We start from the raw sequence: 13,591 nt of genomic DNA on the forward strand, positions 1-13,591 counted from the left end.
AATTACTGGGACAAAAACTCTGAGAACAATTAGACTGATGAAATTAAAATGAGTTTGTTAGGGAAATTTGTTTTTTCTGTGGGACTTTTTTTTCTTTTCTATGTCTTTCAAAAAGTGGTTATTTTTCAACATAAAATGTTAAAGTGTTTTCAGTATATTTGTCAAATAAATACAGTCAGCTCTTGCATTCCACATCTGTAAATTCTGGATTTACAGAATTTACAACTGTGGATCAAAAGTGTTTTAAAAAATGAAGTCTGTACTGAACATGTACAAACCTTTTCCCTCGTCATTATTCTCTAAACAATACAGTATAAAACTATGTAATAGCAGTTACATTTTATTAAGTATTATAGGCTTATAAATAATCTAGAGATTAAAGTATATAGAGGGATATATTATATATATAGTTTATATGCAAATACTATGCCATTTTATATCAGAGACTTGAGTCTGCAGATTTGGGTGTCTGCAGGAGGTCCTGGAACCAATCCACCATGGATACAAGGACCCCTGTATATGTAATTTCATGAGTGTTATCCTCTTCAAAGCGACCATTTCGAGAGGCTCCAGGCTTTTTAATGATGCTAAGAATATTATTCTGTGTCTGTCTCCCCCATCTGTCTATCCGTTTGTCTTTCTGATCATCCATCTTTGCATTCATTCAATGAAATGAGACTGTAGGAATATTCCCATCATGATGCTACTGTTGGAATTCTTTTTCATGCATCGATTCAACTTATATTATTTGAGCACCTATGATGTACTCTATACAAGGGAAAGACTTTAGAGCCCCCATTATTTGATTTGAACCTTGTTCGTAGGGGCTTGCTTTATTCCTTCAGAATGGATTTTATTTTAAATAACCAAAAAGTGTTCAGATATAAATATAAGTTGATTATTTTAATCAAGATAGTTCCATTTATTTTCAGTTATAAATAAGATATAATTAGCCAGGCACAATGGCTCACGCCTAGAATCCCAACATTTTAAGAGGCCAAGGAGAGAGGATTGCTTGAGCCTAGGAGTTCGAGACCAGCCTGGGCCACATAGCAAGACCTTGTCTCTATTTTTAAAAAAGAAGTAGGTATAACCAATAAAAGTGGTTTTCTTGCAGATTATAACAAGACATCTGTATTATTTTCTGCTCATAATCAGCTACCACTTTGAAGGATTCATCCACCACATTCTTTGATGGCTTCAGCCTGGCTTGCAGGGTTTTTTTTTCCTTTTGGTGATCAGCCCGACCTTATGATACTTTTATTTCTTTAGTGCTAGCACTTCACATCTCCCTCTACTTTGTTGTATCCCCTTTCTTAACACCATCCCATTTTACCTCATTGTAGACAATACTTATTTTGAATTCTCATTACTCCATGACTTTCAGGGTCTTGAACCTTTTTTTCTAGTCCAGTAGTACCAATTGAATTTTGTAGCCAACCACACCCTCAAGGTCTTCTGTTTTGATGTTGCTTTGTTTCTGTCCTAAAATCCTTTATATCTTCAGGCATGCTTAGCTTAGCCTTGCTATCTTTGTATCTTTTATCCTTTTTTTTTTTTTTTAATCCCAGCTCACGTTCCCTATTAGTGGGGCATCTTTTATGCTTTTTGATGTATCCCTGTTCTCAGTTCTAGACCACCACACCATGCTTGATTCAATCAGCTCCGAATTCATGGTCTTTAATTTGGTCCTGCCCTTTTAAAAATACCACTTTGTTTTTATCTACCACATCTCTCAGATTTTTTATTCTAGTCCGTCAGTTGTTAACTTTGCCTAATAATTACTCAGAGGTCATCCTTTTTGTTTTTCTGAAGATTAACTTTTTCTTGCCTCAAGGTTTTTTTTTCTTTCATCCAGATATTAATCTCGGAAAACAGACATGTCCCACTTTTTTTAAGTTAACCCTGTTCCTCATCTCTTGCATTTCCTCAAGATCCTTATTTCATTATTTTGGACCTTCAGTTCATCTTTCTCTCTACCACATTCGTTGTGTCTGCCGATATTTTCAGCCATGCTTTGAGGATGAGGGAGATCTGCCTTTACTTTGCATGTTTTCTTGTCTTCCTTTTACTATCAACATTTGTAAAGATTATACTTTACTAGCCTGTTTGTCATTTTTGACCCTTTGTAATTTGAGTGTCACCCCCTCCCACCTACACACAGCTAAAGCTTCTCCTTTAAAGGTTATCAGTTATATCCTAACCACTGAATCTACTCATTATTTTTCATTATTACTCCTCGATTACTTCTTCAGAGTATTTGACATTTTTGATCACTAACTTGTAGAACTCTTCTCAACTTTGTTAAACAGTTACCACCATTTTTCTTCTTTCCTTTTGGTTACTCCTCCTCTATATAATTATCTTTTCTCCCTTCAACTGTTCTTGCCCCTTTATAATCCCTTTCTTGGTACCCTAACCATTCTTAAAGTTTTATCTTTTACCTTTCAACTGTAAATCCTCTGATTTCAATGCTGAGTTTCCCTGAGACCCAACTCTTTGTTTCTAACTAGGATTCAAACCACTTTTACTTCAGTACCCTTTAAGCTCAGTCTGTTTCAGGGCATCATTTGCATAAACATGAAGCACCAGCTAGGAATGATTTACTCTCCCAAGTTTCTGAAGCCCCTGGAGTTCTCTTAATCTGCCACCATACATCCTAGCGTCCTGAGAGCCCACCTTCTGCAATTTACCAATCTGCCTCTTCCTCTACTAACAGTGGTTCTGTACCTATACCCCAGTTTCTCTAAAGCAGAACGTAGCCAACCCTTCCCCCAGTACACTGCTGTGAGTAATGTTGTTCTCTTATTCTCTGCCAAACACTTGACTGTCCTAATGAGGCTTCAGTTCTGCCCCTAATTTATAGAGGATTAAATTGGAAAATATTTTTGACATTTCCTAAACCATGTGTTCTTCCATCCTCACCTCTCCCATTTTCTGTAGGCTTATCAACTGTCTTGTAGAACCTTCAGCCCCATTCTATACCCAAATATTCCCAATTGGCCTAAAGTTACCTTCTTAACCTTTTCCTAATTTCTGGTGATCCCCGGCCCTGCACTGTCATCACACACATTGAGCTCTTACTCATCATTAACCTCATAGAGAAATGAAAGCTTCCACTTCTACTCTTCTAATGGCCTCGTAGGTCCTTTTGCTTTTCCCCTATTTCAACGGCACATTGTTTCCCTTGTTGCTTCAGGTACCTCCCTCTGAATAGTGTACCCTCAGTCCTACCTGATATGGACTTTTGTCATAGGTTTGAGCTCTGTATGTTCAGAGGCTTAATTTTCTCAGAGGTTGAGTACCTTTATTCCCAGCCTATACCAACTCTGTTGTGAGAAGACAGGCTCCCAGAATTGATCAATGTTCTCCAATGTATAGGTTCTTCATATTCAGTATCTAAAGTAGCTTTTTCTTATTCTTGATTATTCTCTGGAATGCCCCTCTCCTTCCCTCTCATTTCACCCTCTGTAAAGTATCTGATCAGCACAGCCAGTCAGAGGAATTATTACTTTCCTTAGGTTCTGTAACATTCTCCTCTTCTGCCTCATATGTGTCTCTGTTACCTCTTTGAGAGAGAAGCTCTTTGTATTCACCATGGTTCCTATTCTGAGAATATATTCTTGAAATTATAGCCGGCCACAATCTTTATTTTCCCATGCATATATAGTATGCTGGTGATGGTTACCTTGTGTCAGGGTAACTGCTGACCTGCTGTGTTGGGTCTGTCAGTACAAGATAGGGCTAGTGCTTCTCAAACTAGCTTGCATAAGAATCAGCTGGAAAACTTGGGAAAACAGATTTCTGGGCCCACTGTCAGAGATGAGTTCACTGTGTTTGTAGTGAGGCCTGAAACTGTGTTTCTAACAAGCTCCTAGGTAATGCTGATGATGCTGGTCCATGGACCACAGTTTGAGTAATACTGTGCTAGGCTAATCCTGGCTAATCTTGCCTGGGTTCCTAACACAGGAAAGCTTTCCTTATCAATGTAAAGGGAAGCATAAAAGCTATTACCATTGGCTATGAAGTTTGGTTAGTGGTTTTCTGATCTGTGTGTAGGAGAAGCATTGTTTTAACTCATGAGCTCTGCTTTTAATTTGCTCTCTTTGAAAGTCCTCCTGGTAATTGCAAAGGACCCTTTAAATGCTTCGTTTTTATTGAATTAAGCAATGGCATTTAGCTCAAGTAGTGTTTACTTCCAGGATCATTCAGATTATCCCCCCCTCCCCAAACATATTAAGATTAAAATGTAATAAATAATTATTATTCTCCAGCCTGGGTGACAGAGCAAGACTCTGAAACAAAAAATAATAATTAGTATCATTATAACAATTTCTGTTATAGCAAAATACATTATTAAATACCTTTTAAATTGTTCTTACTCTTAAAAAACTTTGACACTGCATTTTTTTTTTTTTTTTTTGAGACGGAGTTTCGCTCTTGTTACCCAGGCTGGAGTGCAATGGCGCGATCTCGGCTCACCGCAACCTCCGCCTCCTGGGTTCAGGCAATTCTCCTGCCTCAGCCTCCTGAGTAGCTGGGATTACAGGCATGCGCCACCACGCCCAGCTAGTTTTTTGTATTTTTAGTAGAGACGGGGTTTCACCATGTTGACCAGGATGGTCTCGATCTCTCGACCTCGTGATCCACCCGCCTCGGCCTCCCAAAGTGCTGGGATTACAGGCTTGAGCGACCGCGCCCGGCCGACACTGCATTTTTAACTCAAGTATTTTTTCAGTAATGGTGAAGTACTGATAATCTAAGAATATTCTCAGGGAAATATGTCATTTCTCCTAAAGTGGAATGTAAGGTAAAATTCTTGAATTAAACAGAGATGACTGTCTTTGTCCATTCAGGCTGCTGTAACAAAATACCATAGACTGAGTAGCTTGTAAACAACAGAAATTTATTTCTCACAGTTCTGGAGGCTGGAAAGTCCACGATCAAGGTGCCGGCAGATTCGGTGTCTGGGTGAGGGCCCATTCCTCATAGACAGCACCTTTTCACTGCGTCCTCACATGGTGGAAGGGGCACACTGGCTCTCTAGGATCTCTTTATAAGTGCACTAATCTCATAAGGGCTCTGCCCTCATGACCTAATCACCTCCCAAAGGTCCCACCTCCTAATACCATCACTTTGGGGGTTAAGATTTTAACATATGAATTCTGGGGGATACAAAAATTCAGATTATAGAAATAACCAACAGAATTTTATTATTTAGATCATGATCTTTTATTCAAAACTAAGAAATTAAGCATTGGCTTGAAATGTCATAAAATTAATATGGCATTATATAATAAAATTAACAAAATCTTGTTTGTCTCGTGTTTCTCCAGCTCTCATAGCAACCATCCAAGTAGACAGTTTTGTATTTTCAAGAAGCATTTAGGAATTCTCAGGTAATCATTGATTTTTTAAAAAATTATTTTCGTTGAAATATTGCAGTAACTTTTAAACCTGTTGTTGAAGTGCCTACTTTGGAAATCTAAGTGATTGCTGCTGAACATGATAGAGTTCTGTTTATTTTATCCTTAGACCACAGTTGGAGGGATAGCCTATCATCTCCAACTAAACTCTCAGTAGTGCCAAGCATTAAGATGAAACTTTCATGCATTTGCATTGTAAAATAACTAAAATAAGGTCCTGCAACCATATTTGAATAGAAGTAAGTTTATGAAAACACTATAATACTTGAAGTCAATATATAGCCTTCATAATTCTTAATGTTTTTAGAATTAAAGTATATAACTTATTTACTGAAAACTTACTGATAAATATTTCTAAAGGCATTGATAATTAACATTGGTTATACCACACACACTTAGCTCAAAATCCGGTAAACATCTATTTTTTACACTGTTTTGATATATTTTGACTCCATCTTTCTTTTTTAATTATTTTGCTCATGTTGACAGATGTTTACCTGGCACACAGTACCTGGCATATAGGAGGCACTTGGTAAATGTTTGTTGAATAAGTTAGGGTATGTGTTGAAAATGAATTACGTGGATAATGTTGGACCAACAGCTCATAGAGGACATTTTTATTGTATTTTTAAAACATATTCATGTTAAGCTGAGCACTGTGGCTCACGCCTGTAATCCTAACACTTTGGGAGGCCAAGGCAGTTGCATCACCTGAGGTCAGGAGTTGGAGACCAGTGTGGCCAGCATAGCAAAACCCTGTCTCTACTAAAAATACAAAAATTAGTTGGGTGTGGTAGCAGGCACCTATAATTTCCAGCTACTCGGGAAGCTAAGGCAGGACAATCGCTTGAACCTGGGGGGCAGAGGTTTCAGCGAGCCGAGATCATACCACTTCACTCCAGCCTGCACAAAAGAACAAAACTATCCCCTCCCCCAAAAAAACCAAATACATATTCATGTTATTTTTAAAACATCACTCAATACAAGGAATTAGAAAAGAGTAAAATATATTAGGTGTTAACCTTTATTGAAAAATGTTTATAAGAATGAAAAGATACTTATTTGATTTGATTTTTACCACATTATTGTCAAGCTCAGTTGTGTGCTTGGTTTTTAAATTTTCATCTGTGTGATTTAAAAGATCTGAGGTGCTTTTTTTAAACTTGAGTGGATCTCACATGTAAATAGAAAATTGGTCAAATTCTGTGTATAGGTCAGGCACAGTGACTCACACCTGTAATCTCAGCACTTTGAGAGGCCAGGGCGGGTAAACCACTTGAGACCAGGAGTTTGGGACCAGCCTGGCCAACATCGTGAAATCCTGTCTCTACTAAAAATAGAAAACTTCACCAGGTGTGGTGGTGTACACCTGTAATCCCAGCTACTCAGGAGGCTGAGGCATAAGAATCACTTAAACCCAGAAGGCAGAGGTTGCAGTGAGCCAAGATGGCTACAGTCTAGCCTGGGCAACAGAGTGAGACTCATTCTCAAAAAATAAGAAAATCTGTATGGACTTAGTATTTTATATTTCTATAAACAATTTTTTCATAATTACTATTTTGTTAAAATGAAATGTTCATTCTTTAGCTATTTATAGTGCACCTATTGTGTGTAACACAATGTAGCAATTCCTATACAGATGACAGTGATGAAGACGACGGCTTGCGCCAACCTTCAAGGAATGTACAGTTTATTGAAGGGATATAAGGTGTGAACATAAATAACTACAGTAATACAAAGAGGTTTTTAATAAGTGCAGTGAGAGATACTGATTTCAAAAGGGAGAGAGGTTTCTACTTATAAGAAGAGGCACGAGGGCATTCTAGTTGGAAGAAATAACATGAATAAAAGTACAGAAAGGAAAAAGCAGAAATTATATACATTCTTCTGAATCACAGTGAATAACTAGGACTAAAATTTGGACGAAGCACAAAGTGCATATAATGTAGTATTAAGATCAAAGTTGGCCGGGTGCAGTGGCTCGTACCTGTAATCCCAGCACTTTGGGAAGCCAAGGTGAGTGGATCACCTTAGGTCAGGAGTTCGAGAGCAGCCTAACCAACATGGCGAAACCCCATCTCTACCAAAAATACAAAAAAAAAAAAAAAAAAAAAAAAGCCAGGCATGGTGGCATGCGCCTGTAATTCCAGCTACTCGGGAGGAGGCAGAGGCAAGAGAATCTTGAACCTGGGAGGCAGAGGTTGCAGTGAGCCGAGATCATGCCACTGTACTCCAGGCTGGGCGACAGCGGGACTCCATTCCAAAAAAAGAAAAAAATCAGTTTGGGGAGATAGTTTTGATATATTTCAAGATTGTGGAATCCTTCAAAACAAGGCTAGGGAGTTTTGGCTTAATTTTCATTTGGAAGACATTGGGGAAGCCATTGATGGTTTGAGTAGAGTCAAAGAGTGCTGAAGGAAGATCACTTTGGAAGGGTATACAGGATGAGTTGTAGGTGCATGAGACACACAGCCTGGTTAAGGCTATTGTAGTGGTTAAGATTTGTTTAATAATGCCCTGGGCTAAGGTGGTGGGGTAGTGTCACATTATGGTTTTTTTTGGTTTTTTGGGGGGTTTTGTTTTGTTTTGTTTTGTTTTGAGACAGAGTTTCGCTCTTGTTACCCAGGCTGGAGTGCAATGGCGCGATCTCGGCTCACCGCAACCTCCGCCTCCTGGGTTCAGGCAATTCTCCTGCCTCAGCCTCCTGAGTAGCTGGGATTACAGGCATGTGCCACCATGCCCAGCTAATTTTTTTTGTATTTTTAGTAGAGACAGGGTTTCACCATGTTGACCAGGACGGTCTCGATCTCTTGACCTTGTGATCCACCCGCCTCGGCCTCCCAAAGTGCTGGGATTACAGGCTTGAGCCACCACGGTCACATCATGTTTAAGAGCATGGACTTCAGAATCAAAGGACTCCATTTCCAACCTGATCCTGGCCTCAGTAGATTACTGAAACTGTTCCTGTCCTCTATAAAAAAGTAATTATAGCACCTATCTCTTTGGGTTGCCATAAGATGTAGATCAGGCAATATGTCTAAATAGAGTAAGTGCTCAATAAATTATTAATAACATAAAACATTTGAAATACTGAATGTTTTACGTAAGAAGAGAGTCAGCTGTAACTACAAATTTGAGCCTCAATATTAGGGAAATGGCATCATAAGAGAGACTTTCCCCCTGAATATCATGGGGAGAGCACATGATTCCAGTTTTATGAAGAGAAGTTTAAATGTGCAGGAGTTCTGGCTAGGTGTGAATACACAACAGGTTGTTAAAACTAGAGAAGTCAATCTGAGGTATGCTACTGGTTTCCTACACAGGTGAAATATTTATCTGATGAACTTCAAGCATATATGTCTCCTTTGTTAATAAACTGATAATAATAATTACATTACATGATTTTAAAGGCTTCACATTTCTTTTCTAATTTTATCCTCATTTGACTAAGATACTAGAGTGCGGAGTCCACAGACTACCTTTTTTATTCACTATTGTATCCATAATACCTAGTAGTACAGTGTGGGTGAAGAAGGTTCTCAGCAAATGTATATTCATATATTTGAGTGAATGAATATTACATCCTTCCTTTGCAAGTAATAACTTGTACACATTACTTAAGTTGTTAAGGAAGACTGGGCTGAGTCTCTTGATGCCTAGCTTTTAGCAACAAGTTGAGAGGTGACAATTTATAAAGCACTAAATGTTAGCATAATTTGGATTTGGATATGCCATTTTCTTTTCTTTTTATTTTATTTTATTTAATTTTTGAGATGGAGTTTTACTCTGTCGTCCAGACTAGAGTGCAGTGGCACAGTCTCAGCTCACTGCAACCACCACCTCCTAGGTTCTAGCATTTTTCTGTCTCGGCCTCCTGAGTAGCTGGGACCACAGATGCATGCCATGATGCCCGACTAATTTTTGTATTTTTAGTAGAGATGGGGTTTCACTATATTGGTCTCGAACTCCTGACCTCAGGTGATCCACCCACCTTGGCCTCCCAAAGTGCTGGGACTACAGGCGTGAGCTACCGCACCTAGCCGACGGTGCCATTTTCTAGAGAACCATTTTAGACATACCAAGTTTATATGATAAACAAAATTGGAAAATGATTGTTGTGGTAACTAAAATGCAAATCAAGTAAGTACATGGAAAAATAATTATTGAGCTCATGTGGATTTCTGTAAATGATAATCTTTCTTACTGTCTTCTTTTCTTCATAGTGGCATTACTCTAGTGTGCCTTAAATGTGATTTCCTAGCTGATTGTTCTGGCTTCGATCGTATGGCTAAACACTTAAGTCAACGTAAAACTCATACTTGCCAAGTTATAATAGAGAATGGTACGTATATGTAATTGTGTTACTTTGAGTTTCTGATACTTATTTCAGTATTTTTGATCGGCCATCATATGGACCCATGTATTAAATTGATAATCTCACTCATCATATATGCTATTTTTAATGTAAAACTCTTTTGATTTCAGTTTCCCAAAGTACCTCAACTTCTGAACCTACTTCTGAGTAAGTTTAATTTTCCTTCGGTGCATTTTGCTTTGATGGACTTCAGCATTGTTGCATTTTTTATTGTATCATTAATAGAAATGAAAAATATTAATTTTTTTTTTTTAAGCTGCCCATTGAAATAGATTCCTGCTCTTTGGAGTTCGTGCAGCCTGGTGCAAGACAAGTTGGAATTTCCTAAGTTCAAAGTTCTGAAGTGTTTTCTCATACAACAGCAGTTAAACAGCCAAGTTCATAACACTAGCTCTCATTATTCAGATCTTTTCAGCTTTCAGATGGCACTAGACTCTTTTTCCACCTTATCTTTGTGTCAGGTTAACAGATCTTAACATGTTTTCTTCTCCAGTTGGCTCTCTCCAAAAATACCTTTCGTTTTTCTCTGCTGTACTTGCCTTGCCTTCAGAATATTACATTCCAGATAATACAACTGTTCATCTTTTTCTGTCTGTTTTTTCTGCTTTCTTAATTTCTTTTAAGTCTTACATGTTTAGGTCAGATAGCCAATTTCCCTTCATTCCTTGTTCATTACTTTTCTATTTTTCATATTTTCAAATGAAGAAGCAACACATAAGTTTCAAAAAACTGTCCAGGGGGCTCCTGGACAGTGTCCCCTTTTGATGGACACAACTGATACCTGTTCTCGCTTTCCAAGAAATGTGAATTACTTGACTGTGAGACCTCCTCTAGTTTGTGGCCTTAAGAAATCAGGTCTTGGGGAGAGTCCCTTCCTACCTGACTGACCTCCCCTAATGCTGATGCTGATTTGGCCAGAGATGACCTCAAGACCCACCAAATAGAGCTCAACTTCCCACTGAGGGCGTTGGCTTTTGATTTTAAGCTTATGGGTCAGTTCTAACCAAGAAAAGTCTATGAGATCACTGCTTCAACATGCAGGTTGAAGTTTAACCAGTTTGGCTGCTGTTCTCTAATGTTCCTCTAGCAGGCATGCAGTACAAGGAATATAAAAATTCTGGTTGTATTGGGAACCAAGGTTACTTTCTTGGTAAAACAAAATTTCTACAATTACAGTTCCCAAAGTCAGTTATTCATGTTTTCATTTAAAGTTTTATCCAGTATTAATGAATTTTCAGCAATACTGATGTTCACATTTTTAAAAAACATTTTTTAAATTTCGTTTTATTTTGGTAGCTTGGTTTTTTCTTGTTCTTAGATAAGTGCTTCAACATCCAGGTTGATGGTTTACCATTTGAGCTGCTGCTCTTTAATCTTTCTCTAGCAGGCATGCAGTCCAAGGAATTTATAAAAATTCTGATTGTATTGGGAACCCAGGTTACTTCCTTGTTCTTGGAAAAACAAAATTACAGTTAGAGTTCCCAAAGTCAGTTATTCATGTTTTCATTTAAAGTTTTATCCAGTATTCTAGGAATTTTCAGCAATACTGATATTCACATTTTTAAACATTTTTTAAATTTTATTTTATTTTGGTAGCTTGACTTTATATTTTTCTTAATCAGATTTATTTTACTGTTTTACTTTTCTGTCACCTACTTGTCCCAGATTCACGAAATTTACTGATGTCCATTTTATGTCTACTTTTTAACTCTTCTCTTTGTGTTTGTTTTGTTCTTGTTACAAACTCCCAAGTCATTTCTTAGAATTGTCTATAAATTTCATGTAGCTACTTATTGGTAGCTTCTTAATTTGGTACTTGTTCAGACCACTAGACATTATTACATGCTCTATCATTAACATTAACTTAGGGATTGTGATTTCAAAGACAAAGAATTGGCGAAACTCTTCTTACAGACCTTAAAAGAAGTTTTAAAGTTACGTTTCCATACATCTAATACATAATATCTTCTTAGCCATTAATGTAATTTCTCTGGATAAAGATAATATATTCAAAAAATATTGGGACCAAAAAATGCACTTGTTTCTTGCCCATATATATATAGATGTATCTATTTTTTAATTTGGTGTTTGTTTATTTTGGTTACATTGAATATAGATTTGCTGAACAGTTTTGATGTTATTATTTTTTTAATAAAATTTGTATTGTGAAAGTGCCTTGGAAATTATTTTCTAATAACTTCGTATAAAAGCTGTAGGTTGTATCATACAACTATAGGAGCATTACTTTATTCCTAGTTCCAGGGAGCCTGATTGCCTGACCAACAGACCGAAAGCTTTATCTACTGAGCACATCTTGCACTTTTTCTTCCAGCACAGTTAAAAGCAAACTATTTATACTTTACTAATTCCTTGAGCAACCAGCAAAATACCCCTCTGTGATCTTAATAATCATGAAAGAAGGTGGGCAGTTTCTGAAGTCGTTTGATTCAATATGGGTGTTTTTTAACTCTAAAATTAGAACTGGACCAGGTACAGTGGCTCATGTCAGTAATCCCAATACTTTGAAAGGCTGAGGTAGGAGCCAGGAGTTTTAAGACTAGCCTCGGCAACACAGCAACACTCTGTCTCGACCACAAAAAAAATAATAATAATTAGTTGGATGTGGTGGCATATGCCTTGGCATATGCCTGTAGTCCTGGCTATTCAGGCTGAGGGAGGAGGTTAACTTGAACCCAGGAGTTTGAGGCTGCAGTGAGCTATGATCGTGCCACTGTATTCCAGCCTAAGCCACAGAGCAAGACTTTTTATTTTTTTTAGAGAAGCTTTTTAAAAATCAAAATTGCTTTAATGTACTTTGGAACACTGAAAGTGTCAGTGGCCACTGCTACGTAGTATACTCCTTGCAATTCATAATCAGGAGTTAAATCCATTAATTTTAATTTTTCAAACAGATTTCTGCTGTAAATGCTTTTCCAAAATCTCCAAAAGTGGCTTATATCATAGTTGTGGACTTGGTAATACTCTGTTCTTTCTTTCCATACCTGTCTCGAGGATGTTTTGTCAAACACTACTTTTCTACCTGTTTTTTTTTTTTTTTTTTTAACTTTTTTGTTGTGGTAAAATATAGCATAAATTTTGCCATTTAAATCATTTTCAAGTGTTTAATTCAGCAGCATTAATGACACTCAACTTTTCTTTAAGTTTTAAACTTTTTCCCAGGAATGGCAACTTCTTTGCATTTTTGGCATTGGTCCTCTTTTTATTTACAGATATTTTCTGTGTCTCTTTCACAGTTCGAAAATATGAAAAACCACATTCTTGCTATGGCAGTATTTTAGGTAGAGGTGCAGCTTTGTGTTCTTCCATAGGGTTCTATTTCTTATGCTATATATCAGCTTATTTTTCTTAAAAAGTATAATATTAAAGTTATGTGTCCCCTAGCATCACTTTTTTTTTTTACTTTGTTTAAATAAAACGATTCATGCAGTCAGTACTAAGCTTGCTTATTACAAGCAGTTGAGTTTTAATAAGTGTTAATGGGTTTTAGCTTGACGATCTTATCCCTCTTTACTTTCAGACTGTTACAGTTCTTTCACCTGTTTCAGAAATAGCCATCTCAAGCATACATCCTTTTTTTGTTTTCAAATAAATAAAAGGTATGATTGGCTCAGTTTCAGTCCATCACTATTATTATTTTTTAAAAACCACTAACTGGCAAAGACTTGGATTCTTGCCCTTTCTGTCACACTTTGGCAAAACACCTCTTTCAGCCTTTTATTTGTTCAGTAAATATTTATTACCTACTATGTGCCTGGCACTGTTCTATTTG

At 37.2% G+C, this 13,591-nt stretch overlaps 1 protein-coding gene across 2 annotated transcripts in view; it reads left to right on the forward strand.

The window, feature by feature from the left end:
* ZNF280C (zinc finger protein 280C) overlaps positions 1 to 11,972 on the forward strand; it is a 65,231-nt gene extending 53,259 nt beyond the window's left edge. For both annotated transcript variants that reach the window (XM_003931123.3, XM_074392232.1), the window contains 4 exons: positions 5,337 to 5,399; positions 9,650 to 9,768; positions 9,912 to 9,948; positions 10,058 to 11,972. In XM_003931123.3, coding sequence (XP_003931172.1) covers positions 5,337 to 5,399; positions 9,650 to 9,768; positions 9,912 to 9,948; positions 10,058 to 10,073 — 235 coding nt within the window. In that variant the 3' untranslated portion in view covers positions 10,074 to 11,972. The remainder of the gene's footprint in view (positions 1 to 5,336; positions 5,400 to 9,649; positions 9,769 to 9,911; positions 9,949 to 10,057) is intronic.
* Positions 11,973 to 13,591: the final 1,619 nt, after the last annotated feature.

The sequence above is a fragment of the Saimiri boliviensis genome, chromosome X, assembly GCF_048565385.1.
Source record: "Saimiri boliviensis isolate mSaiBol1 chromosome X, mSaiBol1.pri, whole genome shotgun sequence".
Classification (NCBI taxonomy): Eukaryota; Metazoa; Chordata; class Mammalia; order Primates; family Cebidae; genus Saimiri; species Saimiri boliviensis.